Below are 22,724 nucleotides of genomic sequence, written 5' to 3' on the forward strand. Positions count from 1 at the left end.
ATTAGTCTAATGTATCTCCTTCAAATTACTCTTTGAGAGAAATATCATGGAGTGGAAAAAAAATGCCTTCAGGTTCCTTTGCTTTGGTGTATTGCATTTGGGTAACGTGGTATAATTCCCAAATTCCCTCATCTCCTTCAAAAACCTTATAAACACATTTCCCCTTACATTTTGGTCAGCATCCTAGACTGTTACCAGAGTTACCTGTTAAATCTCCTTGAATCATTTTTGCTTTCTCTAGGCTATTTCCACCAACTTTTCTAAATTCCTTCTGCAAACCAGTTCTAAACTGCTCCACATTATCACTTACAGTGAATGGGCACTGTCTTTCACAACTGCAACCAGTTTATTCTTATTAGCTTTCTAGTACTCTTATGTTGCTTCTTTAAGTTATGGTTGGTATTGTTAGGCTAGGAATAAAAGTCAGAAGTAAACTGCTTGACTAAGATGCCAAATACCCTGGGTTTGACATCTAGTTACCACCAAAAAAAGATGGTGGGGAGAGGGTGGAGGGGAAAGAGGAAGGAGAATTATTGATCTTTATATTTCCTAACAGATTTGGTGGGAAATGTTATTACCTCTATCTTTATATACCTAACATTTGGTGGAATATGCCATCTCAATAAGTCGTTAATCAATGACATTGCATTTAGAATGTGTTCATCTATTTGAGGGGCTGTTGAAAAGTAGAAATTCAAGTAAGCTATTTCTAATTTTTTTTTCTTTTTGAAGATTGTTGATAACTGTTCTGCATTTCATGTTCAAGCATAACTTTACAATTTTTGAGAAATACACTTTATTCTGGAAGATGGTGCTACACCCGTAATCCTAGCTCCCCAGGAGCTCTGGTCTGAGTACTTCAGTTTGAAGTTGGTCTGCACAAAAAAGTGTTTAAGACTGATATCTGGTTAATCAGCAGAAAGCTCTTAGTGGAGCTGTAGCTCAAGTGGTAGAGCAACAATCTTGACAAAAAAACAGTATAAAAAGAGTGTGAGGTCTTGAATTAAAGCTCCAGTGATGGCATGCACACAAAAAGCAATTCACTTTGTATATTAAACCTAATATGAATTAGTGATTTGTTTATATTGTTTGTCTTCATAACTGTCAGTAACCATAAATACACTTTTCCATTAATAAATATAGGTACATGTTTCTGAAACTTAAAATGTATTCATCAGAATTTAATAATGTTCCAACCTTTAAATAAAAATAATTGGAAGACAATGGTAAATCATTATACATAGAAACTGGGGCTTGATTAATCACTAGGAAAATACTATCATCACTCCTAAAATGACAGGATTTGTTTTTTTAAAAATGGCTTTACTTTTAATTTATCATGTTAATCTCTTAGTCCTTAGTTTTTGTGCATTCTGATTTTGTGCAATGGCAAACTTATTAAGTATACTACTTTTATTTCTTTTCTTGTTTTAGGGTCTTCATAAATGTCAAAGTTCATATCTGACAGGACTTAATAATGAGCCACCTTTATTTTCCACTGAATCCAGCAAACATCTCCAGACATCTAGCACTGTTAAGCATCAGAATGGACATCTCTCTCTGCCTAGAAATTCAGCACCACAAGAGGATGCTCTTAATCACCTCTCCTCACATTCTTGTATTGCTACCTCATGTGGACAAAAGGACCTTGCCTTAGTCAAAGAGAGCAAGCCTTCAAGAAAAAGATCCTTGGGGTCTGAGACAAGTATGCATGATGGAAACACATCAAATAGCTGTCCTGGTATTAAGAGACTTTCTAATCATGTCCATCAGATGACAAGAATTGCTATTTCTAGTCCTAACTTGGGAGATTTTGTGTCACCAAATTTAGCAGTTGAAGACAATCCTCAGCTATCTACCTTGTTGGTTGAAAAATCCAGTGACAATATAGATACTGAAACTTGTGACAGAGTCAGTAATACTTGTCCAGCTGTTCAAACAAAGACTGATAATTGTCTTTTCTCTTCACCCTCTTCATCCATTTCCATAGCAACATCTCCAAAGTCCATTGAACAAACTAACATAGACACTACCAACTTCAGCAGTCTTCATAATGGATTACACATAATTAATGGAGCAGAACTTAAGAATTCACAGATGTCTATAAATGTTGACCTGCCTAGAGCTGATCATAAATCAAGTCCTCAAATACCATCGATGTCTGTGTCTATATATTCCAGTTCAGCAGCAGTTTTGAAGGCATGCAGGTTAGTATGGAAAAAATCATGAAAAGTGAAAATGATTGATTACTAAGTCAGGTCAGAAGAATTGAAATATGATTTTGATCTGTTTTTTTTTTTTTTTTTTGCCAGTCCTGGGGCTTGGACTCAGGGCCTGAGCACTGTCCCTGGCTTCTTTTTGCTCAAGGCTAACACTCTGCCACTTGAGCCACAGCGCCACTTCTGGCCATTTTCTGTATATGTGGTGCTGGGGAATCGAACCCAGGGCCTCATGTATATGAGGCAGGCACTCTTGCCACTAGGCCATATCCCCAGCCCCCTGTTTTTTTTTTTTTTTTAAAAAGAAAAGCAACCAGATTACCCCCGCTAAATTTGGCTACTCAGGAGGCTAATATTACTGAGGATAATGTTTTGTACCCACTTTGGGCAGGAAGTTCTATCAGACTTTTATCCCAGTTAGCCAGCAAAATGATAGAACTAGAGGTGTAGCTCAACTGGTAGAGGGCTGAGCAAAAACCCAAGGAAGGATATAAGGCCCTGAATTCAAGGGAGTGGGAGAGAAAGAGAGGAAGAGGAAGGGGGAGAGAGTATAAAAACAATAGAAATACATTTAGGCTTTTTTGAAGTGTGGAAAGCCAGGCGCTGATGATGTATACGCATAATATTAGTTACTCAGGAAGCTGAAATCTGAAGATTGACATTCAAAGCAAACCTGGGCAGAGAACTTTGTGAGACTGTTATCTCCAAGTAGCCAGCAAGAGATATAAAGATACCTTATGTTTATGTCCCATGTTTAATTTTGGCTCACTCAGACTAAGAAATGGAAAACAATACAGATATGTCACTGGCAAGGTATAGTGGCATAGGTTCATAATCCTAGTTATTTGGGGGAGGGAAGTTGGTGGATCATGGTGCAAGAAGAGTGCCATCAAAATCATATGGGGGCTGGGGATATAGCCTAGTGGCAAGAGTGCCTACCTCGGATACACAAGCCCTAGGTTCGATTCCCCAGCACCACATATACAGAAAACGGCCAGAAGCGGCGCTGTGGCTCAAATGGCGGAGTGCTAGCCTTGAGCGGGAAGAAGCCAGGGACAGTGCTCAGGCCCTGAGTCCAAGGCCCAGGACTGGCCAAAAAAAAAAAAAAATCATATGGCATACATACATGCATGCATACATACATACATACATACATACATACATACCACCGCACAATTATGAAGGCAAAGTAAATTGAGATAGAACTAAAGACCTTGCAGAGACACATCTTTTTCTCTCTGGGTGGTTAGTCTATCTGTCTGGTGTCTATGCATTTGAGATTGCTCTCAGGACCTCAAGCTTACTTTTGTAAATCTTTATGTCTTAAAATATCACATCTATTAAACTCATATGCTAAAATGTGTCACTAGGCAATTTCCTTGCTGAGAGTATGTCAGAGTACATGGTTATAAAGTAAAATAGCCATAACTACTATAGACAAGAAACCATAACTTCACCCAGCAAATTATTTGGACAAGCATTATCCTATACATGGTTTATTAATTATTGAAATACATTGCTTCTGCCTCTAGCAAACAGTCTTGATAAAAGTAGTCCATTTTTTCTTTAAAATGTATAATGATTGATATGAAATGTAGAGATAATGATTAGCTATTGTGCTTGTCCTAATGAAATTACTTGAATTATTCTCATTAATCAAGTATTCTGTCTTTAAAAAAAAAAAAAAGACTAGCATTGAATAGCTTATTTGAAGCCCTCATGAGCAAAATCTTTCAGAGATCCTGTCTCGGGAGAAAAGGCTAGTTGTGATTGGTTGTTTCTCTCATTCCAGCTATGACAAGAATTGTTATTTATGAAAACTGGTTCAAGTCAGCTTGGACATAGAGACATTATTTCAAAATAAATAGATCAGTTAAGGCTGGCTGTTGATTAGGTGGTACAGTGCTTGTGTATGAAGCAATAAGCTCTGAGTTCAATGCTTCCCTACCAAAGGAAAAACAAAAGTTATGTGTAATTTGTAAATTAGGGTAATTTTCAAATTTGCACACTTAAGTTTTTTTTTTTGTTTGTTTTGTTTTGTTTTGTTTTGTTTTTGGCCATTCCTGGGGCTTGGACTCTGGACCAGAGCACTGTCCCTGGCTTGTTTTTGCTCAAGGCTAGCATTCTGCCACTTGAGCCACAGCGCCACTTCTGGCCATTTTCTGTATTATGTGGTGCTGGGGAATTGAACCTAGGACCTCCTGTGTACGAGGCGAGCACTCTTGCCACTAGGCCATATCCCCAGCCCCACACTTAAGTTTTGATACATTGTTCTTAATGGTTTCTAGAGAGCTATTGAAAGTTAGCTATTTGTTTAGGTATAGATTAAATAGGAAGTGTTCATTTAATAGACCTTTACATTTCCTTTTTAAATGAGAGAAGTCAGTAGTTTTAAGCTTTGTTTATATCTTTAAAAGTCTACAAATTCTTGTGGCTGAAGGTTCAACATAGTTAAGGAAGATTTAATAGAAAATCTCAAGTTTGTATATATTGATTTTAATACTCAGTTTCCATTAAAAAGAGACAATTATGTGACCTTTTCTGTTGTAATAAAATAAAACAAGTAACTTTGGTTTCTTATGAAGAAAATACAATTACTGGTAATATTGTTTTCTCTAAAATGGTTTCAGATTCTTGTTTGTAATTTTAGTCCTCTTCTCTTTGACATGTTAATGTACAACTTCTGAAATTTAAGAGTTAGGTAAACAATCATTTCTTAAAGGTGCGTTAGTTTTCCGAATTAGCATGTTAATGGTTTAATGAGGAATATGTAACAAAGAAGAATTTAGTTTTTAAGTACTTTTAAATTCTTTAAAAGTTTACAGGTTAGCAAATATGGCATTCATGATTAACTGGAAAATAAATCCAAATAGGCTGGGTACTAGTGGCTTATACCTAGGAGTTAAGGTAGGTTAACATCTGAGGACTGAGGTTTTTTTGTTTTGTTTTGTTTTGTTTTTTGTCCTTGCCAGTCCTGGGCCTTGGACTCAGGGCCTGAGCACTGTCCCTGGCTTCTTTTTGCTCAAGGCTAGCACTCTGCCACTTGAGCCACAGCGCCACCTCTGGCCATTTTCTGTATATGTGGTGCTGGGAAATCGAACCCAGGGCTTCCTGTATAGGAGGCAAGCACTCTTGCCACTAGGCCATATTCCCAGCCTGAGGACTGAGGTTTGAAGCTAGCCCAAGCAGAAAAGTCCATGAGACTCTTATCTCCAATTAAGTACCTAAAGTGTGGGAAGTGGAGCTCTGGCACTAATAGAATGCTAGTCTTTTTTTTTTTTTTTTTTTTTTTTTTTTTTTTTTTTTTTTTTGGCCAGTCCTGGGCCTTGGACTCAGGGCCTGAGCACTGTCCCTGGCTTCTTTTTGCTCAAGGCTAGCACTCTGCCACTTGAGCCACAGCGCCGCTTCTGGCCGTTTTCTGTATATGTGGTGCTGGGGAATCGAACCTAGTGCCTTGTGTATCCGAGGCAGGCACTCTTGCCACTAGGCTATATCCCCAGCCCCTAGAATGCTAGTCTTGAGCACAAATGTTCAGGAACACTCTACAGTTGAAATTTTCTCACAGAGTGATTATATAGCCTGAAAATAAATCTCTAAAGCAAAATTTTAAATTCAGCCAAGTACTGGTGGCTCATGCCTGTAATACTAGCTACCATGGAGGCTGCAATATGAGGTAGGGATCAAAGTTTGAAGCCAGCCCAAAGCAGTAAAGTCCATGAGACTCCAATGAACTACCCAAAGAAAGAAAAAAGAAAAGAAAAGAAAACCCTGGAAGTGATGCTGTGGCTCAAAGTAGAGAAGTGCTCACCTTGAGCAAAAGAAGCTTAGGGGCAGTGCCTAGGCCCTGCATTCAAACTCCAGGTCCAGAAAAAAATAAATAAATGAAATTTCAATTTTTTTTTTTTTATTATGCAGTTCAGTTGATACTAAGAACTCTCTCACATTTTAGGGTTAAAATTGAGTATGACTTTTTGAGTGTTTCACTCACTGTTATTTATTTGTGAAAAATATGTTCCTCTTCACCTCCCCCACCCCTGATAAAAGCTAAGCATGCCTCCATAGGATGCGGTAGTGCATTAATTTTAGTGATAAGGAAATTTTGAAATTTGTTTTAAGGAGATATATGTTTAGTGAAAGTTGGACAGAGTTCTGGGAAAAAAAATGAATCAAATACGTAGCATAGTCCTAACCTCTTTGCACCCGGAGGCAGTCAAGATTTCCACTCAATTTCAGTTTCATTGTAAGTGCACAACTGTAAGGCTACCCTATATCTATTTAGAATATACTATTTTCTAAGTTTTGGTGTCTTGAATGTTAGTGAAGTAATTACATAGAAAATAAAATTTTGGAAGATCAGATTTTCTGGGTTTGGGAGTGATTAAAATGTATTTGGAAAAAATCAGATTTTATGCAAGGAAAGGAATATTCATTGATACACACACACACACACACACACACACCCCTACCTTTTAGGTGAGTTCAGATTTTAAAAGTTTTTCTAGGGCTGAGGATATAGCCTAGTGGCAAGAGTGCCTGCCTCGGATACACGAGGCCCTAGGTTCGATTCCCCAGCACCACATATACAGAAAACGGCCAGAAGCGGCGCTGTGGCTCAAGTGGCAGAGTGCTAGCCTTGAGCGGGAAGAAGCCAGGGACAGTGCTCAGGCCCTGAGTCCAAGGCCCAGGACTGGCAAAAAAAAAAAAAAAGTTTTTCTAATTTGGATTTTTTCCATTAAAAAATTATACACTAGCCAGGTGCTAATGGCTTATTTCTGTAATTCTAGCTACTCAGGAGACAGGTCCTGCCCACAGTTTGAAGCTAACCCGATAGGAAAGTTCATGGGAAAGTTCATCTCCAATTAACTATCAGAAAATCTAGAAGTGGAGCTGTGGCACAAGTCGTAGAATGATATATCCTTGAGAAAAAGCTAAAGGACACACTACTACTACTAAATAATAATAAAACATATCTAATAACTTTTATTCTGCTCCCTTTTTCTTTTTAAAAAGGAATGTAGGTAAAAATGGTTTGACTAATACTCATATTTTGTTGGATAAATGTCCGCCTCCAAGACCACCAACTTCACCATACCCTCCCTTGCCTAAGGAGAAGCTGAATCCACCCACACCTAGCATTTATGTGAGTCTGTTGAATGACTAGAAATAAATTGAACTCATTTTACTCTAGAAGATATATAAATATTTAAATTATTGTTATTTGCCCTTTGGGGACAATAACTTTATATTCTTAATTTAAAAATTTCAGAAATACAAATTTGTATTTCATGTTTGCAAAATGAGTGCTTAGTGTATAGCCTAGCACAAAACAAAATATTTTATTGGCTAGTCTTTGACAGTTAAGTTTGTTAATTAGTGGCATATTAAATATATTTTATGAAGAAAATACTTTAAATCTAATTCTGAATATTTACTTAGATGTTCTACCAAAAGAAACATTTGTTCCATTTTCAGGTTTTAGTAAAGATGCGTCTGAGTCTATGTTCTGTCATTTACTGGTTTTAGGCATCTTAAAATTTTATTGATTGGCCAGCCACTGGTCACTCCAGCCTGTAATCCTAGCTACTCAAATGCTGAGACCTGAGGATTGCAGTTTGACTTCAGCCTAGATGGGAAAATGTGTGACTCTCATCTCCATTTAAATCACAGAAAAAGCCAGAAGTGGTACTGTGGCATAAGTGGTAGAGTGCTGCTGGCCTTGAGCAAAAGGAGCTCAGGGGTAGCACCCAGGTCCATAGTTCAAACCTCAGAATCATCCAAAAAAGTCATTGAAATGAGAATTTAAAAACACACTCACACACACTTCATTAATTGGAAGTGCCAGTTTTTCTTTTCTGCAAGACATTTTATGTAGAAAATTGAAAATAGTTAACATATGCTAATATTTACATCTTCCTGAAAATTTGTACCAGTCTGTAGTTCTTATTCCCTTTCTGAAGTACAAATGAAAAAAAAAATTGTCCTAAGTCTGCTAGACTCCATCTTCAAATGACTTGAGCCAATCAAAAGATCCTGTGTCCATTTTGTAGCTAAAAGAGAAAAATTTTAAAAAGATTGTATAGCAAGGTGCCTTTGGCTTATCTGTAACCCTCTTGATCTAGGAAGTGAAAATCAGGAGGATTGTATGGGAAAAATATTTGCTAGTTGATGTGCCTTGTGCCTGCCACCTCAGCTTTGAAAAAGGTTTGATAAGGAGAATTACATCTCCACACATTCTATCCCCATAGAAAAGGGTGTGGATATGCAGATGGTACTCTGCCTCTGAAAATTTAAATGGATCTACCACTTGAATCAACTCTCTACTTCTAGCTTATTTTTTTAGCAGTTAATTGGAGATGAGTGGCTCACATGCTCTCTTGATGCCTGGGCTAGCTTTGAAAGGCGAGTCTTAGTTCTTAGCTTTTTCAGTAGCTGGGATTATAGGCATGAGTAACCTGTGCCTGCTCAAACTCCATTTTAATGTCACTTGCTCCCCAAATAGTATTTAAATGCTAGTGTTCAGATCTAGTGTTCAGAATGATCTTGTGTTTGTAAGAAGGTTTTGGTGATTGGCATTTTCCACTTAATTATGTTATAATTAAAATTTATCCAAGTTTTATAGAAAGGCAGAGTACAGGTGAAATAAATATTGAAGAAATAAGTATATAGTTGAGATTGTAATTTAAGAACAGCAGTTTTTAAGTATATTTTGATTTTACACATTTAGTACTCTTTCATACGTTTTATTCATAAGTACACTTGAAAAGTACTTGAGAAGCTTGAATGACTAAAATATTTCATACTATTTTGGGAATCATATATACCACAGTATTAATAATTAGGATGCATGGACACTTCAAACTGCCAGACTCATGAAAATAAGATATTGTCTTGCAATATAATGGATATAGCCATTTCTCTGAGATCTAACAAATATTGTGACTTTACAGCTGGAAAATAAGCGTGATGCTTTCTTTCCCCCATTACATCAATTTTGTACAAATCCAAAAAACCCTGTTACAGTAATTCGTGGCCTTGCTGGAGCACTTAAGTTAGGTAAGATTTGAAGTATTTTAAACAATTCTTTTACTGTCATTAATCATAAAAAACCAGTAGCAACTGTGAGATATTTTTTAGAATTTAAACTGTTTTAAATCTTTCCTCCATCACTATTTTTCTGTTTTGGTCTATCTCCTTTATCTTTTCTTCCAGAGTCTTTTTGTCTATATTTCTTCCTTGTCATCTTTAACTCTCTTTTCCATCTATCTGTGATTCTTTATTCTCCTATGTCTGTCTCTTATTTAAACCTTAAAAGGTTGTATAGTATGTTTTAGACTTGTTTCAATCTAAGTTCAAGCATGCACAGCTGCAAAATGATGTAAGATTATTTACTGTAAACACCTCTGCTGTATTTTTTTACTTCATAATATGAAATATTTAGTTACATAGTTGAAATTTTTTGAGTATGAAATATGCGTAATATTTCTTTAAAAAACAAACTACTATATCCCGATTCTTACACTTGTCCAAATCCAGGAATAGCTTTGCAAATAATCTGGAGCTACTTTATGGGAAGTGACTGAAAAATTAAAGTTTTAAAAAGAACTTTGACATTTTTATTGTAGTAACTCTTATTTTTTTTTTAACAAAATGTATGTATTTATTAAGATCTTGGACTTTTCTCTACCAAAACTTTGGTGGAAGTTAACAATGAACATATGGTGGAGGTGAGAACACAGTTATTGCAACCAGCAGAAGAAAACTGGGATCCCACTGGGACAAAGAAAGTTTGGCGTTTTGAAAGTAATAGCTCTCACACTACAATTGCAAAATATGCACAGTATCAAGCTTCCTCCTTCCAGGAATCATTGCGAGTAAGTTTGTTTTATATTACAACTGTGGATCTTATGTGCTTAAACTACTCATGATCACGACGTACTATACACATAAATGATTAAGTTGAAATCTTCTTGTATATATATTTGAAAATAATAGTAAAACAAAACAAGATAGAAACCATAACAGTGGATGGATGGTAATGGCTCATTCTTGTTATCCTAGCTACTCAGAAAGCTGAGATCTGATGATTACTGTTGGAAGCCAGCCAGGGCAGGAAAATGTGTGAAACTCTCATCTCCAGTTAACCACAGAAAGAGCTGAAAGTGGTGGTTCTGTGGCCATAATGGTTGAACTGTAGTCTTGAACAAAATGGAGCTCAGGGACAATGCCTTGGCCCAGAGATCCAGCCCTCATACTGGCAACACACACCACACACACACACACACACACACACACACACACACACACACACACACACACACACACCTCTACTAAAGCAAAAACCAAAACATTTTAATTTTTAAAAATTTAATCAAGCTTATGTAAACAGAACATTTTGTTAATATGAAGAGTAAAATTGTTTTATTTCATGTTTTTATGTCTTGGGAGATACACGCACACACTTTTTTCATCAGTTGTGGGGTATAAGTGTCTCAGGGATTGCCCTACGCTGGCTGGCTTTGAATCCTCAGAGCTCAGCCTCTTGAGTAGCTAGGATTACAGGTGTGAGCCACCAGTGCTTAGCCTTGGAGTATATTTTTCAGATGACAGACCATCTATATTTTACAGATATACATGATAATAATACTAAATTATTATGGAGAATTTCTTACAAGGGCAATTCAGATGTTTACTCATTCAGTGAATAAATGATTCCATTTTTTTATTGAAAGATACTGATTCAAGATACGCTACTGGCTTTTAGTGATTTTACATAAACTTCAGAAGCAAAAACACAAATGCTTTAGGGAATTGGTGGGTTTAAGAAATATAGTAACTAAATGTTTTGGTTAAAAGTTTGTGGCCTTTACTTAAGGCTGAATGTGGACCAAAGTCCTTCTGTCTATTCCCTGGGATCACAAACAAGTAAGCAATTACATTCTGTTTATTTGATTTTGATTTTCCCCCCTGCCCAATCTGTCCTTAAACTATGATTTTCCCAGTCCCTGCTTCTTGAGTAGCTAGAACTTCAAGCAGTAGCCACGAGTTCTGTCACACTGAAATTTTGATGACAGTAGCAGTAAACTTCTCTAATAAGTGAGGTTTATGGTTAATATCTTTTTGGAGCAGTTGAGTAAATTCAAGGGCATGCTTGTTGTGAACATTCCCTCTGCATTCCTCATCAGTGAGCACAGCTGCTTTTACAGGTTCTCAGAAAGGAAGCTAAACTTCTGGTAAATTCATGTCACTTTGTTGTTTTGTTTTCAGTAAGAAAGAATGGTGAAGGTAACAAAAGGGGGTTCCAGGTGTCTTAGCAGAGAGATCCATTGTTCTCAGGCCCGAAAGTAGCTGAGACAGAAGTAATTTACAGTAGTAACATAATGTTATTTAAAGTTTTAAACTTTTAAAGATCATTATCTCATCACACTTTTAACCCTATTACTGATAGGACTAGTCTTAAACCTAATCTTACAGAACTTTTACAGTAAGCCATCAAATCTTCCCTTTCTCCCTTCTTCTATATGCCAGTGAAGATAATTTTTGTTCCTGGGATGTGTTTTTGGGGGTTCTCCAAGTATTCCAATGTGTCCTCTCCCCAGGTGATGTCTTTGTTCTTGCTGGCATCTGTGTAAGTGAATCCAGCTGACTGACCTCTCTTCTGACCAAATAGACCATGGAGATTAGACCCAGTCTTGTGCTTGACTTCCTTTTCATTGGTGGTGGGCACACCTCTGAATGAAAATCTTCTTGCCTTTCTTAACATCACCTGTTTAAAATTCACTCCTCTGTCATTACTACTGCAGACTACTACTGCAGACAGGAGCTTAGAAGCCAGACATTCCATTCTCTTTAGAACATTTATTGTATGTTAAAAATGGCTTAGGGGCCTTGCCAAAATCTGTTGTTGTTTTTTTCTTTTTAAAGGATGACAATCTCAAGCTACATACTAGCTCAGATCTTAATTTCTAAAGTATACACATTGCTACTTGTTTAGAAAAATAATTGTTTGAGAAATTGTAGTCTGTTATAGGATACTAAGATATTATTTTGCTTAATATTTAGGAAGAAAATGAAAGAAAAACACAACTTAAAGACTATTCAGATAATGAATCTATATCTTCAGAGAAGTAAGTAATTTTTGAATCTCCTTAATATTTTCATGTAAAAGAATGAGCTTTTATATTTTTTCTTTTTTTTTAAAGTTCGGGAATGAAAAGGAAAGGACCTTTCAAAACCATAAAATCTGGGATCAACATTGACCTTTCTGATAATAAAAAGTAAGTTTCCTTGCCCTAATGGTTTATGAAGTGAAGCAGAGGAGAATTCCAGGGTTAGAAATTGTCTAGCTTTCTATTGTTTTCCATCTCTCTTCATTTTTCTCTCATAATTTTTTTATGTACACAAGTTTCAACTGAAAATTTTAACATTTCAAAGGTATTTTTACAAGAATTTACAATTAGGTCATTTTCTTTCCAAAGAATCAAAGTACTCAGTTTCCAAATTTAAGAATAGGAATTATTTTTCCTTATGTTAAGTGTTTCTGAATAATAGTTTGTTTTAGGACTTTCACATTTTTAAACACTAATATTAGCTATTTATGATAAACCAATTAGTGTATTTTAATTCTATCAGTTCTTTAGAGGCCTGGTTACTTCAGTTTTTTGGAGGATTTTACTCTCAACCTTTTTTTTTTTTTTTCTTTTGCAGGTGGAAGTTGCAGTTACATGAACTAACTAAACTTCCTGCTTTTGTACGTGTTGTATCAGCAGGAAATCTTCTAAGCCATGTTGGGTATACCATACTGGGCATGAATACAGTTCAGCTGTATATGAAAGTTCCAGGGAGTAGAATACCAGGTGACTTTCATGAGCAAATATATGTGTTATATAGTTGTAAGAAAAATGTAATATAGTTAGATGTTGTATAGTTTATATGTTTTATATAGTTTGTAAGCTAATACATATGTTGTATAGGCATAAGACCATACCTGACACTTTTGCTTACTGACTAGCAGTTTGCCAACTGAGCCACACCTCCAAGCCCAAAGCCAACACAATTTTAAGTTCTTTTTTATTGGTAGAAGTATTTACAGCTCTTCTTATGAGTCAGCTAAGAGCAGTAATTGTTTTCTTAACATTTTTTGTATAGTTTTTGCTTTTGCCAGCATGAGGCCTGTCTCGTCAAGGGTGATGCTCAACAACTTGAGTCCCATTTCTACTCTTGGTTTTTGTCTGCCCAGGATGGCTTCAGACATGATCCTCCAATGTCAACCTTCTGAGTAGTAGCTAGGACAACAGTCTCAGCCATCAGTGCCATTTATAATGTTTTACTTACATTTTCAAAGAGAAAAATGATCAGAAAAAAATTCAGACACAGGTACTAAATCATTTAGTAAATGAAGCAACCCATGACATTAAGTTTTACTGCATTTCAAGTTGACAGTGTTTTCTGAATTTTATCACTAAAATTGATTACAGTAAGAATCACTTTATATCATGAGCCAGATGTAATAAGATTCGTCAACTACACCTACAATATATGTTATTTTCCTAAGTATTCCATTTTCAAGCTTTTTAATGTAGGATTCATCAGACTCTTTAAATAGAAAACATGTTACTATGCAAGCCAAGCGACTAAATTGATTCATTTCCTTGACTTTTCATTGCTAAAAATAGAAAACATAATCGTTGAGTAAAAGTTTTTTCTTAATGAGAAGAGTAAAACTAGCTTTTGGAATACTTTTTTTTTTAATAATTTATTAAACAAAAATTTTTGACAAAGTGTTGTGCAAAAGGGGTACAGTTACAAAGTAGGACAGTGTGTATATTTCTGTGTTATCTTACACCCAGTTTTTCTTTCCCTTCCCTAGGTCAGGTAGACATATATACAATACCCAGTGTACCAAAAACATATACAGTAGCCACATGGCCTACACCAAAGGAAATTTGCCTAGGACTTTAAATGTAATGTCAACAATAGGGTTTGTTTATCCTTGTCTTATATGAACGTACATACATAGCTTTTGAGCTATTGTGATCCACTGAGAGGTCTATTTTTGACCTTTATATGTTGAGTAGTAGTTTGGTTTTAGTTACATAGTGTAGGGTCACTGACCCAAATCTGTGGGAAATACTATTTGACAAGAAGTTTTTTGTTTCTCAGACCTGGTCTCTACTGTCTCCCCCTTTCCCCACCTTAACAGTCATATATCAAGGAGATCATGCCCCTTTGTTTTCTGTGTTCTAGGCTTGTCTCACTCAACATTATTTGTTCAAGTTCTGACCATTTCCCTGCAAATAACAATATTTCACCATTCCTAATCACTTATGTAATATTCTATATTGTATAGGTACCATATTTTTTGGATCCATTCATCTGTGGAGGGGCATCTGGGTTGTTGCCATATTTTGGCTAGTGTGAATTGTGCAGCGATAAACATGGAAGTGCAGATGTCTTTTTGATATCTTGGGACCTGTTGTTGAGGATAGATGCCTAGGAATGGTATGGCTGGGTCATAGGGTAGGTCTATATTGAGCTTTTTGAGGAACCTCCATACTGTTGTCTAAAGTGGTTGTGCTAATTTGCACTCCCACCAATAGTGGAGAAGGGTCCCTCTTTCTCCGCACCCCCTCCAGCATTTGTTGTTGCTTGAGTTCAGAGTATAGGCCACTCTAACTGGAATGAAGTGGTATCTCAGGGTTGTTTTTATTTGCATATCCTTTACTACCATGGATGTTGAACATTTCCTCATATGTTTCTTTGCCATTTTTATCTCTTCTTTTGTGAAGTCTCTCTTTATCTCCTTTGCCCATTTCCTAATTTGTTTACTGGGCTTGGAGGGGCTTAGTTTTTTTGAGTTCTCTGTAGATGACAGATATTAAGCCTTTGTCTGTTGCTGTGCTGGTAAAGATTGGAATACATTTAGATAACTAGAAGATACCGATACGTAAATATATATATTTTAAAGATGTTCCATAGAATATTTGAAAATGTCTTTTGAGATGGTTTGGTGTTAAATGTTAGTGTCAGTCTGTACAGATATTTTCTTGAGCATGTAAGTTCATTTTTTTTTTTTTTTGGTATGGTCTATTTTGAGCTTTCATGGAATTATAGTAGTTGAAAATTAGTTACATTTGGGCTGGGAATATGGCCTAGTGGCAAGAGTGCTTGCCTCGTACACATGAGGCCCTGGGTTCAATTCCCCAGCACCACATACATATAGAAAATGGCCAGAAGTGGCGCTGTGGCTCAATTGGCAGAGTGCTAGCCTTGAGCAAAAGAGACCAGGGACAGTGCTCAGGCCCTGAGTCCAAGGCTCAGGACTTGCCAAAAAAAAAAAAGAAAAGAAAATTAATTACATTTTCCATTGGGAGGCTCCACACTAGCCGGACTTTACCTTTAAACTATGGTAAGTCTCATAGAACTTACATTAAAGTTTGGAAAATGCCTAGTTTGAGCACAAAAGTTTGGTTTTATGAATCTGTGGGAATAGGGTTCTGGCTTCCTATTTTGAATAGTACAAAAAATTAAGTATATAATACAACTAGAATAGTACTTTTTTGGGGTAAATTTTACCACCAGTCCTGGGACTTGAAGTTAGGGCCTGGGCACTGTTGAGGTTTTTCACTGTGTCTACTGCTTAAATTACAGCTTCACTTCCAGCTTTTTGGTATCATCATTTGAAAAGACATCCTCAGTTCTTGGCAATCCTAAGTTAATGGGATCACAGGCATAAGCCACTGTGCATAGGTTTTCTTGAGTAGATTTTTTTTGCTACTGTAGTATACATTTTATATAGTTTCAATCTTTTTTTGCTACTGGAGTGTATGCTTTATATATGCATATACATGTGTATATATATTCAATCTTTTTGTTTTGTTTTGTTTTGTTTTTGCCAGTCCTGGGCCTTGAACTCAGAGCCTGAGCATTGTCCCTGGCTTCTTTTTGGTCAAGGCTAGCACTCTACCACTTGAGCCACAGTGCCACTTCGGCTTTTTCTATATATGTGGTGCTGAGTAACTGAGCCGAAGGCTTCATGTATACAAGGCAAACACTTTACCACTATGCCATATCCCAGCCCCTATATTCAATCTTTTTAGTAAATTCAATTAGGAACATTTTGTAGAGTCCATTTTCTATTGTCAGTCATTAATTATGATTTTGAGTGATTGTTATAGATCGAAATTTTGCTTCAACCCTGAGTTCTAAACATAGCACCATTTCTAAGTTATTGTATGGTATGGCAAATATGGATATTAAGTTTCATTTTTTTCAAAGAAAAACATGGTGCTGATACTGATTGTCTATAAGGGACCACATGATAACACACATTGTATGCCAATGAATCATACCATGAAAAACCAGACATTGAATGTCTGACTTTTTCATAATAAGTGAAAATAAAACTAATCATACAAAGTGAAAGTTTTGTCATTATAATCCAGTATGGAAGATAACAGATATAGATGTCATTTCCTTCTCAATTATATCTAAAATGTTTGGAGATTATTATTTCAGTTAAGCTTCTTATGAATCCTTAAGGAGTGAATTAGGACTTAGGAGTGACTTAGAAGTGACTTAGAGGACTGTGGTATATTACAGTTTGCTTAATATTAATATATAATGCAATCACTTATAACACTAACATAATGGGTACATGTTTCCCCAGGTTTCTAATTTTAACTCTTAAAACTCAATATACCCATGGTAGAAAAGTTACAAATGTTTATGGCTGCTAACAGCAATTTGGGAGGTCCAATTATATTTTGAAAACTATCATTAATTTATGTTACTACTTGTGAGCCTGTGAAGTGGTTTTTAGAGCCGGAAGTGGGATTTAGCTCTTGTTTATTTAATTTTATGTATTATTCCTGACTCTGTAGGCTTTTTTTTTTACTTAGTCCTGTAAAGCTTCAAATGTACTCTTTACATTTGTAATGCAATTGTGGCTTTCACTTCATTTTACTTTTCAGGTCACCAAGAGAATAATAACTTCTGTTCTGTTAATATAAATATTGGTCCTGGTGATTGTGAGTGGTTCATTGTACCTGAAGATTATTGGGGTGTTCTGAATGACTTCTGTGAAAAGTAAGTTTCAGAATTAATTCTTAATATCTTAATATATAAGAGAATAGTAATTATAAAGGATGAAGTTGTTTTTTAATTTCAATAGCAGTTTTTGCTTTTTTCCTAGTCAAATTTTTATTTTACACCTGGTTTACCTAAAGGAAAAAAAAACAAAAAAACAAACAGAAACATTCAGAAATTTTGGATTCTTTGTATGTTTGCTTTCCTCAATAAAATGTTCCAAAACTAGCTTCTATAGTAGCCAGACATGTGAATATGTATTGTTTTATGCTAACATAAAAATTAAGGGGAAAATCTGGATGGGTTGTTTGGTTTTTTTAAGGAGTTTTTTGTGTGCTAGGGGTTGTCCTCGGTTTTAGTTGTATCACTAATGTTTTTCCTCAAGGCTACTGCTCTACCACTTAAACCAAACCATGCTTCACACTTTTTTGGTGGCTATTTGGAGATAAGAATCTCAGACACTTTCCTGCTAGGGCTACAGGCTCGAACAATCAGTGACAGCTAAATAAATTGTCTTATGAAATGGCAAGAATTGTAAAAACAAACGCACTCAGAGTCAAACAATAATCCACTGATACATGTAAATTTTTATTGTTATTATAAATTTAATAGGGGTTACAGTTACACAAGTCAGGTATTGTATTTTTTTGTACAGTGTCACAGTTTTTTTTCATTCAATATAAAATATTTTTTGAGTTAGTAATACTAATAGTCAGTACTATGTTTATATTATAAATTTAGTCATTCATGTAGACTTTCATTTATTTACATGTATATCCCACAAATCAATTTGTTTCTTTTTTGGTGATGGTTAACAAACCAGAACCTGTGTAGTAGCTAGTGATAAAGTACATTCTCAACTCAAACTTCTTTTCTTCTTTTCTTTTCTTTTCTTTTCTTCTCTTTTCTTTTCTTTTCTTTTCTTTTCTTTTCTTTTCTTTTCCCTTCTTTCCTTCCTTCCTCCCTTCCTCCCTCCCTCCCTCCCTCCCTCCCTTCCTTCCTTCCTTCCTTCCTTCCTTCCTTCCTTCCTTCCTTCCTTCCTTCCTTCCTTCCTTTTCTTTTGTGTGTGTGTGTGTGTGTGTGTGTGTGTGTGTGTGTGTGTGTGTGTGTGTGTGTGTGTCCCTGAGCACATGCCTGTCCTGGAACTGGGCTTGGAAACTGTTCTTGAGTATTTTTACTCAAGAATAGTGCTCTATTGCTTGAGCCACAACTTCATGACTGGCTTTTTGCTGGTTAGCTGGGGATGAGAGTCACATGGACTTTCTTCCTTGGGCTGTCTTCGAACCATAATCCCCAGATCTCAGCCTCCTGAGTACCTAGGATTGTAGTCATGAGCCACTGGTGCCTGGCTTTACAATGGCTCCTGCTCACATGAAGATCTCAAGGTGGGAAATGATGTAAAGAAGCAGGAATGGAGAGGACTTGGCCTGGTGGCTTTCCTGAAATCCCAATTATTAGGCTGCTTCTCTGTTTATTCCTGACTCTGAATCTGGTGTGTCGGTTTCTTTCTCTTTTTAAAAAACTAACAAACAAACAAAAAACTTGTAAAGTTTTACATGTAAAACTAAGTCTAAAAACTAAATAAATAACTTTTTTGTCTGACCTGAATTTGAGAAAAAAGAGAATTGTTTTCTTCAGCTTTTATTTGAATCCCTTTTCTATTTGCTGAGGTTTGTTTTCTAGTGTAATCTGTTGATAAACCCAAGCCAACACTGTGAACTTAATTCCTAATATCCCTACCAAGACACCAAATACATTACCAGAAATTTTTGAGCCACTAAACCACCTAAATCTTCAAGTCTAGCATGAGAATTCACTACACATTTGTGGAGAAATGTACTTGAAAAGCAATGTAGCAAAGAGAGCATATGGTATAAATGATACAATGAATCTGTGTCATCTTTCCAGCATTCTGTCCTCTCCCTTACTCTATCTTTGTATTGAAGAAAGCAAAATCCTGAGTTTGGAATGTGGCTTAGTGGTAGAGCACTCACCCTAGTATTCCTGAAGCTCTGGGCTTGATTCCTCAGTACCATATAAACAGGAAAAAAAAATCCGGAAGTGGCCCTGTGGTTCATGTGGTAGAGTACTAGCCTTGAGCCAAAGAAGCTCTGGGATAGTGCCCATGCCCCGAGTTCAAGCCCCAGCACTGGCAAGAAAAAAAGAAAGCAAAGTACTTTCTCTTCTGGTGCCTTGAAATACATTTATTGTTATGTAGAGTCTCACAAGAGTAACATACTTTAATCTTTTAGAAGGATTTCATAAATACACTTTATCAGAAGGGAGAATGGTAAATGGAATAATTCTGATGAATATCAAGTGCTGATAGGGAATGATTTAGTTGTGATATCTGACTCTTACCTGTCACATTAATCTTCAGTATTGATTTAACTGATCTAACTAGCTAGGCAGGTGTCTCCTTCTTCCCTCACTGCTACATGTGCATCCCTGCATCACCCATGAAGGTACTGAAGTAGTCTCCTGCTAGAACTTACAAACAAGGTCTCAAGATGCATTGCATATATAAATAGGAATGTTAAAGTGAAATCCTCTTGTTTAATTATTGATGGTAATAAGGTGTGCCATAGACAAAAAAGAGTAAAAGCATACTCTTTCTAAAATTTCCTAATCTGCTAGCAGAGAAACAAAGATAACTTTTATAATCCTAGCTATTCAGATATATTCAGATATAAGGTTTGCCATTTGAAACCATCTCAGGCAAGAAAGTCTGTCAGACTCTTATCTTCAGTTAACCAGCTAATAGTCTGAAGTAGTGCATAGTCCTTGAAGCTAAATAGCTCAGGGACACCTCCCGGGCCCTGAGTTCAAACCCCCAAATTGGCACCAAAATAAATAAACAAATAAGTAATTTACAATGAACACATTCATCATAACTTGGAAACTGGTAACTCAAACAACAGAAAGAGAGTAAACACCTAAGAACTTCTTTTTCTGCTACAGAAAACATTATTTGTTGAAGTAATAGTAATATGTATGGTACTATTTGTTAGATTTAAGTGGTGATTTTGCAGTTTTTTAGTAGAAACTAGATAGTACCAGGATTTTGCTTTCTTTCCTTTTCAGATAACATGTAAAAGTGAAAGTTGTAAAACACAAGTGATAACTAAAACTGTTTGAATTTGGAAGTAATAAAACAACTTAATTCATTTGTGTTTTGTGGAAATGTTAGATGCTCTCTTCATAGCTTTACTTTAAATAGACTGTATTTTATGACTTTATGTATAAAATAATTTTGAAACTTCTAAGGAAATATTCAATCCTATTTGTCTTAATTGGTTTTATTTCTTAAAATTTTTATTCCTTATTGAAACTGAATTGATTACTATGTATTTACATTTAACTGGAAGTTTTTTTTTTTTAGCATTCAGACTTTTTTTTTTTTTTGCCAGTCCTGGGCCTTGGACTCAGGGCCTGAGCACTGTCCCTGGCTTCTTCCCGCTCAAGGCTAGCACTCTGCCACTTGAGCCACAGCGCCGCTTCTGGCCGTTTTCTGTATATGTGGTGCTGGGGAACCGAACCTAGGGCCTCGTGTATCCGAGGCAGGCACTCTTGCCGCTAGGCTATATCCCCAGCCCAGCATTCAGACTTTTGAGGCTTTAGTTTTTGGCCTCATATTCTTGGCTTACAGTAGACACTAGACAGCTTGAGTTATTAATTGGGGACGGAGACAGACTTTTTGCAGCTCTTAATCCTTCAGGTCTCAGTCTCATGAGTAGGATTGCATGTGTGAGCAAGTAACTTTGGTTAAGTCAGCTAATAATAATTACAGTTCATTGTGCTTAGAATTGATCCTTTTACATTCTCACTGAGAAACACATGTTATTGCAGTGATTTTGCAAATGAATATTTTAATGGTGTCAATAGTATTTTTAATTTTTGAGGTTATATTTAATTACACATTTAAAACTTGGTCTTTAGGATTATTCTTTTTTTTTTTTCTTTTTCAGAAATAATTTAAACTTCCTAATGAGTTCTTGGTGGCCTAACCTGGATGACCTATATGAAGCAAATGTTCCTGTGTACAGGTTTATTCAGCGACCTGGGGATTTGGTCTGGATAAATGCTGGCACTGTGCATTGGGTTCAGGCTATTGGGTGGTGCAACAACATTGCCTGGAATGTTGGTCCACTCACAGGTATGTCAAATAATAAAACATGTTATATTTTAAGAAATTATTTTTAATGGGTATTATTTTTTTCATTGTTAAAATGATGTACAGAGGGGTTACAGTTACATACTGAAGGTAGTGAGTACATTTTTTTCATACTTGTTAAAACCTTCCTTATTTTTCTCCCACCTAGTTTGCCCTCTAGGAAGCTCCCCCGGCTTCATCATTTTTTTAAACCTTCCAATGATGGATATCAATGGATATTATTTTTATTAGAAAACAATTCACTCGACATGATGGGAATTCAATTATGTTTAAAAACCATTTCAAGATCAAATATCAGCAAACAACTGGTTACTCAATATTTTAGTGTTTTTATGTTTTAGAGTTCTGTACTCTATCTTTTTGTGAAAGAAATTTAAATGGAAGAGTATCTAAGTTGTATCTTTTCTGGACATAGTTAATTTTGAGTAAGTTGGTTTTGTTTTTAATTATTTTGGATGTTAATAGAAACTCAGGACGTTGAACTTGTTTAGCCTGCTTTTACTCATTTGGCCTTTACCATCTTAGCTATGCATCCAGCTCTGTTTTTTGCAGATTTTTTTTTTCTTTTTGTTTTGTGCTGCTATGTAACTTGAACTTAGAACCAATGTTCTGTTCCTTAGCTTTTTTACACAGTGCTGTTATTCTACCATTTGAACAATAGCTTTGTTTCCTCCTTTTGGCTAATTGTAAATAGGAGTCTAGTTGACTTTCTTGCCCAGCCTGGCTTCAGATTGTGATCCTCATAACTCATCCTCCTGAATAGCCAGCATTAGAAACATGAGCCCAGTGTCCAGCTCTTAGTTACTTTAGACATGGATTTTTTATTTGCCAGACTATGGTCACACCTCTATCCTTTCTATCTTTTTTTTTTAAGCTTGATTTATAGATGTTTGCTTGTTTTTAATCATTTAAAAACTCATTTTTACCATGTATGGAATGATGTGGAGTGGTAATCTTGGAAACTTTGGAAGAAAAAATAATATATACTGTAAAAACAGCCTTGCATATTGTGTTGTTTTTTTTTTTTTTATATAGTAGGCTTTTGGAGAATTGGTGTTGAACTTAAAATTTGAAATGTGATAACTTACATGTCTTCATAGTCTTGGCATTTCTGTTTTTTACTCCTAGCCGGTCAGTATAAACTGGCTATAGAACGATATGAATGGAACAAATTGCAAAAGGTGAAGTCGATAGTACCCATGGTTCATCTTTCGTGGAACATGGCACGAAATATTAAAGTTTCAGAT

The 22,724-nt window shown here is 35.9% G+C and overlaps 1 protein-coding gene across 1 annotated transcript in view; it reads left to right on the plus strand.

Moving 5' to 3' along the window:
- The window catches only part of LOC125344545 (lysine-specific demethylase 6A-like), a gene marked incomplete at both ends in the record, with an annotated part of 42,621 nt that extends 19,902 nt beyond the window's left edge, over positions 1 to 22,719 (plus strand). Inside the window, 11 exons of the mRNA XM_048337039.1 lie at positions 1,435 to 1,891; positions 1,991 to 2,207; positions 7,230 to 7,359; positions 9,167 to 9,272; positions 9,885 to 10,090; positions 12,279 to 12,343; positions 12,419 to 12,493; positions 12,924 to 13,072; positions 17,189 to 17,303; positions 21,272 to 21,459; positions 22,606 to 22,719. Of these exons, the coding sequence (XP_048192996.1) occupies positions 1,435 to 1,891; positions 1,991 to 2,207; positions 7,230 to 7,359; positions 9,167 to 9,272; positions 9,885 to 10,090; positions 12,279 to 12,343; positions 12,419 to 12,493; positions 12,924 to 13,072; positions 17,189 to 17,303; positions 21,272 to 21,459; positions 22,606 to 22,719 (1,822 nt within the window). The remainder of the gene's footprint in view (positions 1 to 1,434; positions 1,892 to 1,990; positions 2,208 to 7,229; positions 7,360 to 9,166; positions 9,273 to 9,884; positions 10,091 to 12,278; positions 12,344 to 12,418; positions 12,494 to 12,923; positions 13,073 to 17,188; positions 17,304 to 21,271; positions 21,460 to 22,605) is intronic.
- Between the last annotated feature and the right edge of the window lie 5 nt (positions 22,720 to 22,724).

Source organism: Perognathus longimembris, unplaced genomic scaffold, assembly GCF_023159225.1.
Source record: "Perognathus longimembris pacificus isolate PPM17 unplaced genomic scaffold, ASM2315922v1 HiC_scaffold_150, whole genome shotgun sequence".
Lineage (NCBI taxonomy): Eukaryota > Metazoa > Chordata > Mammalia > Rodentia > Heteromyidae > Perognathus > Perognathus longimembris.